Here is an 11773-nt window from a genome sequence, read left to right on the forward strand (position 1 = left end):
AAAGCATTTTTTCACACCTGCCTAAAACTTTTGCACAGTACTGTATATGACTTACTTGCACATAGTTGTATCATACTGTAATTGTTTGACTCTATCAGAGTTTCTGTCAAAAGGCACCCTGTACACCTGCTTCATTCTCAAGGTGTTCTGCCTAAGAACATGGTCCTATGTGGCTAGGCTCACTGTATTGATGTTTAGGAATATGTCTTGGTCATCAATGGTTGCACTTTGTATTTGTTTATAATTTTACAAATACAGTACAATGTAAAATATTCTAAATACAAGAATACTATGCTCCATTCAAACTAGTGTTTTACGTACTGTCATAGTAGTGTTTCTTACCCATTCTCTCTTCTGAATGTCAGGAGAATCGGTGCAACTGAGAAGCGGCTTATGTTTGGTTGAACCCTCTGGCCAGCCTTACCAGCCTCCTGCATGGTCAAACCCATGTTGACCACATGTTTGAACACATTGGCCTGAATCTCATCAGAGATACAGTAATGGCTCTCCGTCTTGCTCTTCCTCATTTTCCTCCTCCTCCTCCTCTTACTCTCACTCCTCTGCCTCTCTGATCACCACTCACTTCAATGTTGCCATACATTGTTCTCCAAACTAGGAGCTAAAGTTTTGATTTCAAATTGCACAACAGCCTTGGAAATGGAAGTTTTGCCAATTGATTAGCAGTGTTTTCTGTTTGAACACAAGGAGGTTTTGGCATTGATGAAGTATGCAAAGTAGAGAGGATGGTGTTTAGTGTTTTGAAGAAAATGTGGTTAACAATTGAAAACTGTGTCTAAAGCAGAGAATTGTGTGTTGTGTTTTGAAGAAAGTGCGGTTAACAATTGAAATCTGTGTTTAAAGCAGAGCATTGTGCTTAAAGTTTAGCAGAATTGGTTTAGGGAGTTGGCACTTGGGTTAAGTGTTCAGAGAAACCGAGGCATGCTTTGAAAAAATGTGTTTTAGGAACAGAGAAATACTGTAGTACACTAGGCATCTGTGGTGGGGGCGGATGTTATTAACGTGCTCATGTTGATCGGTTGTTGTTTGGGTTGTTGTTGATTTGTCGGGCAGTAGCCTACTCACTACTTTCCTTTCGTAAAGGATGATCCAGTGTTTCCTAGCTAGAGGAGACACGAAATAAATCATTGAAGTACCTTTTCTAAACATTTATAGAATTCAACCCAGTTAGGAACCATCCTACACAAAAAAATACTACCCGAATTGGGCCTATCAAACTCAAACCACTTTGAATGTTTTTCGTAAAGCCAAAACGTATGCCTACAGTCCTGGCTCACCCAATAGCATTCGGGCATGAAGCAGCCGGTGATTCATTTTCAACACTTGATGTTAGCATTAGCCCAATTAGACGTGGACCAACGGGTGATGATTATGGTTTGTAAATTTAACTCATCATCTCTGTTAAACTGTGTGCGGACAAGCTATGTTTAACTACTGTTTAAGGCAAGACGATGACCAGAAAAACGCAGTCTAAACACCCTTCGTAAATTTGGCCCGTAATGGTCCTTAATCCTGATTTCTTTAGGCATTACACTTTAAGGCCAGCAGATGGCGATATTGTACCACTTGTATTCCCTCTGACCAACAATGAATCCTTCATGTTCTTGCTCAGACCTTCCAGACTAAAACAACCTACATAGTGTCAGCAGTCTGTGAATTAAGCTGTTCGTTCAAAACTGAATAAGAAGTTATTCCAGATGAGGTAATCCATTGCCTTCTTAGTTTGTTTTAATAATGTGATGACGATGGTTATGTGTGAACCTGAGAGGACTGCATCAGTCACCCCATGCTATTCACAAATATTACAAAAATAGTGTCTTAGGTAACAGTCTGAAGTCACTCTTTAATGAAATAACATTACAGTTGTGTGACTGACCACAAGTCTGTCATCTTCCCTATTGAAAAACTGACTTAATTTTAAGAGGATCCTTCATGAAGAGGGAGAGTCTGTTAAAGATTTATTCTGCTGTGGGGTATTTCAATTAAGGAATTTCGATCCTCATGCACTCTCACTTTAAAGTGAACTTTTCTGTTCGGCTTTGATTTGCCAGACAAGGATCCAAGACATTAACAAATCTGGCCTCCGACATCATTGGCATAGAACAACTTGTTTAACTACGACTCTACGTTTTGTTCTGCAACTCTTTCTTTGAATTTCACCCTGGTTAGTATACTTAGAGGGTAACACAGTGCTCGTACCACGTCATGGTTTCACTCAAATATACTGAGAAAGTGTGTAGTACTTCCTCCTGTGATTCTCAACTGGTAGAACAGCGCTCATGCCACATCATGGCTTCACTCTCCTAGACATACTCTGAGAAAGTGTGTAGAACTTGAGTCGCAAGTCACTTTAGTGTGCGCTGTGGCAAAACTTGGATGTCGAAGCATAGAACGCGTTACTCATGGTTGCTTATTCAGGAATGCGAGAGGACCAGCAATGCTGGGTATTTATACCATCATCATAGACGCACCCATTTCCATGGTAACGCACAGACAACCAAATAAGAGCCCCATAAAAGTGCCAGTCCATTTTCTATTAAAGAATCTTGTGGAAGGAAATAATAATTAAAAAAAAAACATGCTCATTTGGTGTGAAGTCATTTCCTGGCATTTATTGTCATTAATTCTTTTAACAGAACTGTACAATTTGTACCCAAAGTAGATCATACAGCCTTTTTTTCTTAAAAAGAGCAACATCAAAGGCAGCCATAAAACACTCCAGGAACAAAATAAAACTAAACGAAAAAAAAAAAAAAAAAAAAAGATTTACAAGAGGAAGAAACAAAAGGTAAACCTTTGTACAGATTTTTTTTTTTTAATTTGATATTTGAAATTACGATTCTGTACAGCAAATATACATGTACATCTCTACAAGATTTGTATTGTATTTTCTGTGTGAGTTCATTCTTCCTGCATAGGGTTCTGTACATAGCGGTTTGTCTACATTTGGTTATTTTTGTGCATTCAACATTAGTTAGTAGCCTTGGGGGTTTAGGAACACTAAATCTCACTGGTGGATACGCTAAAAGTACATTCTTGTGGCTAACCTGCTCATCAGAGAACAAAAAGGATGACGAAGCTACCCCTGTATTTCTGCTTTTAAATCAGAGAAAATAAACTCAGAAGAGCAGAAGAGAGATCGCCACTGTGCTGTAAGACCTACCAAAGAATCTAAGCAAATCATTTTATTATTATGTCCAGACGACATCATCCCAGGAAGCCACAAACTTTGGACCGGATCTGGCCCTGGTTCGGTGCAGGTAGGTCAGATCCGGCACTCATCCGGTATCAATCCAACAGAACGGTGCGGCACTAAAACTGGATCCATTTCAAAGCAGGTGGCTATGCAGGTGCGTTTTGAAAATGGTGTGTGGCGCCCCCTTGTGGCACACACTCTAACTGACAGGTCTGATCTCTGCAGACCTCTCAGCAAGGCAGCCATCAAGCAATCAGGACAACTTCATTAGTCACTTTGTGGGTTGAACAGGGCAGCAGTGCTCTACAGAATCTTCATTGGAGATAAAAAAAAGAAGAAAAAAAAGGCCATTTGCACTCTTCAACATTTCTCTTGGGCGCTCTTCTCTGACGCCAAATCTTCTTCACCAATTCATCGTCTTCCTCTATACCATCTGTATTCTTCACCCTATCAGCCATTTAATTTGTCTCAGGATTATTCATTTTCTCCCACATCTCGCATGCCTGGGTGAAGCCAAAATCTCCAGCTCACAGTTCCTGTCCTCCCCAAAAGTATTTGAGGACTTTTAACGTTCCACTTGACTTTGACTTTTCCCTTAACCTTCCCCCCTTTTCCCTCCTCTCTTCCCCCTTCTCTTCCCTAGTGCCTATTAATCTGTCCATCCTTCCTTCACACCTGGGCATTACAGGGGGGAGGGGGAGTGTCCTTCAGCAGAGGGGGCGTGTCTGTAGTGTGGTGGTGGGTGTTGTCAGTGCAGGGTCTCAGTAGGAGATGATGCTGGTGGAGGCGGGGCTAGAGGCAGAGGACCCGCCCAGCTGCAGGTTGCCAGAGGAACTAGAGCGCCTCATGTGGGGCAGAAGGTACGAGTCACTGCCCAGCTGGTGCACGCCGAAGCGGTCCTCCTTCTTATAGGCCAGGCAGCGCCGGATAAATGCCTAGAGAGCGAGAGACGTTAGTGGAGTTAAAAAGGGGGCATGTCATACACCGATTAGTTTTGAGCCTATAAGTGAGGCTCCAAGGCTTGTACAAAGTTGACATACATCGGGGTCATGTCTGTGTTACGGGCCCCTCCCTCTCATTACCCAGGTACATCAGCATACATGTTGGCATTTTCAACTCTTTCCACTCTTTCAGACTGACAGGCTCAACACAGCAAAGAGGCTGGGGTCAACACTCTCAGGGTCTTCAGCGTTCTAGTCGGAACATTCTAGCGCTAGCATCAGCATTCTAATCGGAACATTCTAGCGTTAGCATCAGTCGCTTCTCTGAGCTCATCATTACCAGGGCGAGGAGAGGAGAAGAAAGGAGAGGAGAGGAGGAGTGGGGTGGAGTGGAGTGGAGAGGAGTGGAATTTAATGCTGTTCTGTCGGCTCATGATACTACAGAGCGATGAGTGTAATTAATGTTTTCTGCAGCAAGTGCATTCAAATTGTAGTTATTACCAAGACATTTTCTCCACCACAGATAACTACCTCAGAAATCTGCCTGTAATGTGCCTTCCAACTAAATAATGGGTTTAAAGTGCCATCAGACAACTGAGATAATTTATCACTTTTATATTTCATTTTTAAGCATCATTAATCATCCTCATCAAATCAGTACTAGCATTAGCACTAAACAGTTATAAACATAATGTCCAACACTTGAATGATCCCCCCAAATCTTGCTTGTATTACCACTCTGAGCAGTCTATAATAGAGCTATAGTCAAGACATTACTAAATTCAGAAATAATAATTTCTGCTTCAAATCAGGCCCTCTGACTCGAGAGGGTAGTGCCCCTGCTTGTACGACTGAGGGTGGCGTCTTGTCTCTCACCTTGGCTTCGTTGCTGGCAACGGGCTTGACGGGGAACTGGACCTCGGTGGCTTTGAGGATGGTGTTCTCCTGCAGGATGTCCTGTTGGGACTGGTTATGGCCGAACGGCTGGGGGAGGAAACACATCACCATTAAATGTGTTTGTGAGTGTGTGTGAGAATGGATGTATACGAGTGTGTGTGTGTAAGCTATGGTGGTATGGCAGGCAGTGATATGAGCTATGGTGGTATGGCAGGCAGTGATATGAGCTATGGTGGTATGGCAGGTGGGCAAGCGAGTGGGACCTACCTTTCTTCCATAGAGACACTGGAAGAAGATGACCCCCACTGACCACACGTCCACTTTGTTGGAGATCTTAGGAGGCTCCTTCCCCACAACAAAACACTCTGGAGGCAAGTACCTGAAGGAGAGAGAGCGAGATACATTTAAAAAGAGAGGAAAGGGGGGCTTAAAAAGGGCTCAAACAAAGGATGATAAAGGGAGAGAGCTACAACATGCATTGTTCCCACCCATTTTCATTAAAAGAAAAACATTTCAAAACATTCCATGACTTTTCAACAACCTTTAATGAAATCTCCATGTCCCTTACCAAGCTACAAATACACAAAGTTGCATACTTTACAGCGCATATTGAACAATAACCTTTTCCAAGACTGCATAAATGTGCACATGAAAACATTATCCTTTTAGTTAGCTCTACATTCAACAAAAGGAAATGTTATGATTTTCTGAATTCCACAGACTTCCCAGGCTTTCCATGACTGTGGGAACCTTAAACAGTATCTAGGTTGAATACAGTGCTACACACCTGTGCAACCAGACCGTTTGGGTCCCTAGGCAAGCCGAGGTATGCTAAACATCTGAGTAATGTGATGTGATGACATGACTGACTGACTGAGGGAGCATGTGTTTAGGGCATCACGGCGGATTAAAGGTGTTTGTGGGAACAGTGGAGTACTTGGAACAACATTCCTATATTCCCTTTTTTCTTCTCCGAATTCACTAAAACGCAGTTGGATTCATGCACTGCAGTTTGTGCCTGTAGGTACATTCAGGGGGGCAGATATGGGGGGGCCAGAGGTGGGGGGTGTAGTCCTTACCAGTAAGTCCCGGCTCCCTGGGACGTCAGGTCCATGCCGTCCACGCCGTAGTTGTCGTCGTCCATGATCTTGGACAGGCCAAAGTCAGTGATCTTGATCTCCCCACAGGCCGTGCCGTCCACCAGCAAAATATTACCTGCAGGGCAGGGGACAGAAGACAGAAGTTCAACAAGAATTATTTACTTTTCACTGTCTCTCGTGATCATTACGACTCTCGTGATGTTTAGGGTCACTAAATGAAGGAGAGTTTACTGCCTCATAAAGAGGACAGGAATGTACAGATATGCATTTTTACAAAGTTTGCTGCTTCAGTGTCTTTAGATATTTTTGTCAGATGTTACTATGGAAGACTGATGTATAATTAAAAACATTTTAGTAAGTGTCACTGGCTTTTTTTGGCAATTACATGAAGTTAATGCAAAAAGTCAGTATTTGCAGTTTTGACCCTTCTTTTTCAAGACCTCTGCAATCCGCCCTGGCTTGCTGTCAATTAACTTCTGGGCCACATCCTGACTACTGGCAACCCATTCTTGCATAATCAATGCTTGGAGTTTGTCAGAAATAGTTTTTTTTTGTTTGTCCACCCGCCTCTTGAGGATTGACCACAAGTTCTCAATGGGATTAAGGTCTGGGGAGTTTCTCAGCCAATGGACCCAAAATATCGATGTTATGTTCCCCGAGCCACTCAGTTAACACTTTTGCCTTATGGCAAGGTGCTCCATCGTGCTGGAGAAGGCATTGTTCATCACCAAACTGTTCCTGGATGGTTGGGAGAAGTGGCTCTCGGAGGATGTTTTGGTCCAGCAAGCGCCAGGACCGTCTCCTGAACATGATTCAGCTGCGAGATTGGGTCACCTCCAGCATAGAGCTTGCTCAGGAATGGCAGCAGGCTGGTGTGAGTGCATCTGCGCACCCAGTGAAGCGAAACCTTTTGGAGGATGGCCTGGTGTCAAGAAGGGCAGCAAAGACGCCATTCTCTCCAGGAAAAAACATCAGGGACAGACTAATATTCTGCAAAAGGTACAGGGGTTGGACTGCTGAGGACTGGGGTAGTCATTTTCTCTGATTGGCCGAGAAACTCCCCAGACCTTAATCCCATTGAGAACTTGTGGTCAATCCTCAAGAGGCGGGTGGACAAACAAAAAAAAACTATTTCTGACAAACTCCAAGCATTGATTATGCAAGAATGGGTTGCCAGTAGTCAGGATGTGGTCCAGAAGTTAATTGACAGCAAGCCAGGGCGGATTGCAGAGGTCTTAAAAAAAGAAGGGTCAAATATTTTTGCATTAACTTCATGTAATTGCCAAAAAAAGCCAGTGACACTTGCTAAAATGTTTTTAATTATACTTCAGTCTTCCATAGTAACATCTGACAAAAATATCTAAAGACACTGAAGCAGGACGGAAATCGAACCCAGGTCAGCTAAGTGGTGATGCACATCACCGCACCACAACGCCATACAGTAGGTATGTTGACATAGAATGTTAGCCGCGAGCAGTTGTTGTCTCAATAACATGATCCACTCTGCGTTAATACTGTCAATATGCGTCATACAAAATTCACTCCTCACCGCCTGGTGAGAGTATGTTTGTCCTGAATACGTCAGTATTTACATCGAGTACAACCACTGTAATCGTTAGACATTTCGAGCTTTCAGCCCTGAGGTGTTTTCAGTTCACTGCAACTCTCTGAAAATTTGAGTGGCTTTCAACCGGTCAGCGGACTTCATCTAAAGCCTTGGACACTGATGAAAGATAGGTGGATTTGAATATATACTTCTTATCTTGGTACATACGAAATTTCATCGAAATCCATGGTCGAGAAAGTATTAAACTAAATCGCGGAAAATTGTTTGTCATTGTTAGTCAATTGTGATGAGTAGATTAGCGAACGTCCTGTCAGATGCACTGCAGCAGGCGTCGTTCGTGAATATGAATGGCCGCTTATTAATTATAGTTGTTTTCAGTGAGGTACCATGGGTCTGATGCCCATTCCAACTAAATGTTCATGGTTTCACTTGAAATAACTAACAAAAGTCTACCTTCTGTTCAAATTTCATGCAAATATCTGATAAAATGAGGAAGTTACAAGCAAAAACATGTGAATAATAAGCGTTTTCGGTCACATGACTTCCATTGTAAGTAATGTATAATATTTTGATATAATCTGTGATATTACAAATACCATAACTCTCTCAATCCTCAACTGATTTTCACAATCCAGGTGTCATTGTAAAGGGAATGTCTGGCTCTGTCTAGTCATGTGATCCATTTTGAGTTTAGGGGTGTTTGAAAATTTTGTCATCATACCTACATACAGAGCACACACAAATGTGTACGCACCTGGCTCAGAATGTATGTGTGTATAAATATGCATGTATATGCGTGTATGTATGTACCTGGCTTGAGGTCATAGTGGATTATAGGTGGCTTGATCTGATTCAAGTAACGCAGCGCGTTGACAATCTGCATGACGATGGAGCGAGCCTCCTTCTCAGACATCAGCTTGTGCTGCTTCAAGTAGAAGTCCAAATCATTGCCTTCACAGTATTCCAAAACCGTACAAAACCTACAGAGAGAGACACACACCATTAACATACTGCAGAGGTAATCGAATAAAGCATTTGATGGATTGAAACACAAGGATTATTTAATTGCAGGATTTTGAGTGAAATTAATTACCCTGTAAAGATCCCTGCTGGGACTAGTCTATGGTTTTAATTGAGTTGTATGTGAATAGTGGTGTGTGTGTGTGTGTGTGTGTGTGTGTGTTTGTATCTATGCATGTGTGTATCTGTCTGTGTGTGTGTGTGTGTGTGTGTGTATCTATGCCTGTGTCTGTGTGAGTGAGTGAGTGCACGTGTCTGTATCCAGAGAGTAGTAGTTATGGAGATGGACTATTATGGGTATAGCGGAGTTGCACATGAACGGGCGGGACTAAAGAGTAAAGTACTGTATGCACGTGTGGGAAGACCCACGTGCCGGGTAGTAGTAGTGGTAGTTATAATAGTAGTGGTAATAATAATAATAATGAAAATAGGTAGTAGTAATTCTAGTGGTGCTAGAGTGAGACTATTCTGGATTGAACGGAGCTGTACATGATTAAAGGCTGGTGTGTGCTGGTGCAGACTCACGTGTCCGTGTCCAGAGAGAAGTAGTCGTAGAGTTTGACTATTCTGGGATGATCCAGCTGCTTGTGGATTCGGTACTCTCGGCACGCATGTCTGCGGAGACGAGAGAGGGAGAGAGAGACAGATGAAGACAGTCAGACATGTAGAGTGAGAGAGAGAGATAAGGAGTCAGACAGCGGAAGAGAGACATGTAGAGGGAGAGAGGGAAAGAGAAATAGTAAAAAGGTAGAACGGGAGATGGAAAGAGAGGGATGAAGTGAGAGAGGGATTGGAAATGTAGAATTATACAAACGAAGGAGAGAGAGAGAAAGAGGGCAAGGTATGAAGGACGAGAGAAAAAGGAAAGCGAGAGAGGGGTGTTGCCAGGGGGGGGGGGGGGGGGGGGCAAAAAAAAAGAAAAGAAAAAAAGCAGGTCGATTTGGAGGTGCAACTGAATGAGTGAAATATCCAGATATGCTCTCTCCCACTCACAGATGGAGAGGAATACTAATCAGCTTCACACAAAAACACAGCGACACAGAAAAAGGGGAAAATGTGAATCGTATCATGGGAATGCTATAAAACTTCCCAGTGTTCTTAAGCTCACCCTGACCAAAACAAGGCATTTTTTTCCTAGGGAATGGGAATGGCTTTCGTTCGTGAACAAATGTTCTGATTTTTTTTTTTTTTCAAACTATTTGCCTTAACATAAACTGTGCTCTAGTTAATAGTGTACTTATATAGCTGCATGGAATCCATGTTTATCTAGTGATTCTTGTGTGTGTGTGTGGTGTGTGTGTGAAACATACTTGTGGTAGTTTTCTTTCTTCTCCTCCCTCCAGTTCTTGTTGAGCTGGTGGATCTTCACAGCGGCGTAGCGTTGTTCAAAGAGGTCAAACGCCTGAAAAACACAGGGAGAGCACAGACACCAGCACTTAGTGAGTCACAGACACAAGCACTGGGTGAGTCACAGACACAAGCACTGGGACCAACAGGTCAAACGGGTCTCAAGGGGACCCAGACTAAATTAGTTAGACCTAACAAGAATCCACACAGTCACCTTTCACATTAACCCTGAGGCATGGCCCAACATAAAGAGTGGGGACAAATTGAATGTAAACCCTACACACACAAACAATTGGCAATATTAAACCTGGAACAAGGTCAATAGAAGAAAAATAAATAAATGTGAACCCCATATGATGGAGCATAAGCAAGCTACAATGACCCACAGCTCCATCTCCAGCAGTCCCTCCTTAAAGACCAGCCCACTCGAATAGAACAGATGTGGAACTGAACTGGACCAGAACCACCCACAGCAACACTACTTAGGAACTCTGGCCTTAATAACCATCCCAGTCCAAATTAAAGTTACGTCACTTCACATAGACCGCCACAGAGGAACAGCTGTAGACTGGTTGTTGTGCCACATCATCAATTCCATACCTAAAATTTGTACGAGTGTGTTGAATGACCTCACTCAGGCCAAGCGCCAGAAATCTTGCCTACGCCACAGAGATGCACGAAATGGAGCTTTGGCGAGGAACCTACCTTGTAAACTTCACTGAAACCTCCCCTTCCCAGCAGATGTAACAGCAGGTATCTCTCGTTCAAAGTCGGGTGATCTTTGAACCTAAACACAAGAGAAGACGATAAATGTTTATTCAAAAGGGAGATGAAATCTAGTTTGTTTGTTTATTTTGTGTTGAGGAGGCTCTCAACTCCTTCTGTGGAGAGTGACGGGTGTTCCGATCATCAAGAGAGGACGCCAAACAACTTACTCCTTCAAAGAGATTTCACAGTGATTCAAAGTGAAGTATAGTACAACTCAGTTATAACAGTGCAAGGCAGCCATTTGTGGCCATTCAGTTATTCTTTTGTGTTTCAGGAGGCATTCAGCTCCACGTGTACAGACTGACAGGTGTTCAGATCACAGCCAACAGACACTAACAAAGACACCAGTGAAAAGACGATTTTGCTGATGGTGTGGGTGTGCTTTGTGGGTAGAGCAGTGCATTGTGGGTAGCGGAATGCATTGTGGGTAGAGGAATGCATTGTGGGTAGGCAGACTCACTGCGAGCTGTCCTCGTTGTTTATTCTCTTTAGCTCTCGGATGTGAAGGTTTCTAACTCTCTCCAGACGCTCCAGCTCCGCCTGGATCTCAGCCTCCTCCTGTTAATGATTCACACACACATAGAGGTAAACATATATTCACACTGATAAACAAGACCCAGCACGCAAACACACACAAATAAACACAAACATATATATAATAAATAAACAACACCAAGCAAACCACACAAAAAGCCATATATACCGACAAAAAAAGGCTCAGCACACAGACTCACACACAGGAAGTAAAACAACAAAAACAAACAAACAAAACACACAGGAGTTCAGTACAAGGGAAGGTGGCTCATCAAACCCAACTCTCTCCAGCTGGCTAGACTTGTATTAAATATTAACGCCTCACTTGACAGTGAGAGTCTGGCAAAGGCCATTCTCTTGGGATTACTGTCTAGGAGGGAAAAAA

General features: G+C 42.9%; 1 protein-coding gene across 2 annotated transcripts in view; it reads right to left on the reverse strand.

Annotated features, from left to right (window-relative positions):
- Nucleotides 1-2610: 2610 nt before the first annotated feature.
- The window catches only part of tlk1a (tousled-like kinase 1a), a gene marked incomplete at its 5' end in the record, with an annotated part of 44982 nt that continues 35819 nt past the window's right edge, over nucleotides 2611-11773 (reverse strand). For both annotated transcript variants that reach the window (XM_080838890.1, XM_080838891.1), the window contains 9 exons: nucleotides 2611-4149; nucleotides 5032-5139; nucleotides 5320-5431; nucleotides 6132-6267; nucleotides 8530-8699; nucleotides 9265-9354; nucleotides 10050-10141; nucleotides 10792-10873; nucleotides 11315-11412. In XM_080838890.1, coding sequence (XP_080695016.1) covers nucleotides 3976-4149; nucleotides 5032-5139; nucleotides 5320-5431; nucleotides 6132-6267; nucleotides 8530-8699; nucleotides 9265-9354; nucleotides 10050-10141; nucleotides 10792-10873; nucleotides 11315-11412 — 1062 coding nt within the window. In that variant the 3' untranslated portion in view covers nucleotides 2611-3975. The remainder of the gene's footprint in view (nucleotides 4150-5031; nucleotides 5140-5319; nucleotides 5432-6131; nucleotides 6268-8529; nucleotides 8700-9264; nucleotides 9355-10049; nucleotides 10142-10791; nucleotides 10874-11314; nucleotides 11413-11773) is intronic.

The sequence above is a fragment of the Sprattus sprattus genome, assembly GCF_963457725.1.
Source record: "Sprattus sprattus genome assembly, chromosome: 5".
NCBI lineage: Eukaryota > Metazoa > Chordata > Actinopteri > Clupeiformes > Clupeidae > Sprattus > Sprattus sprattus.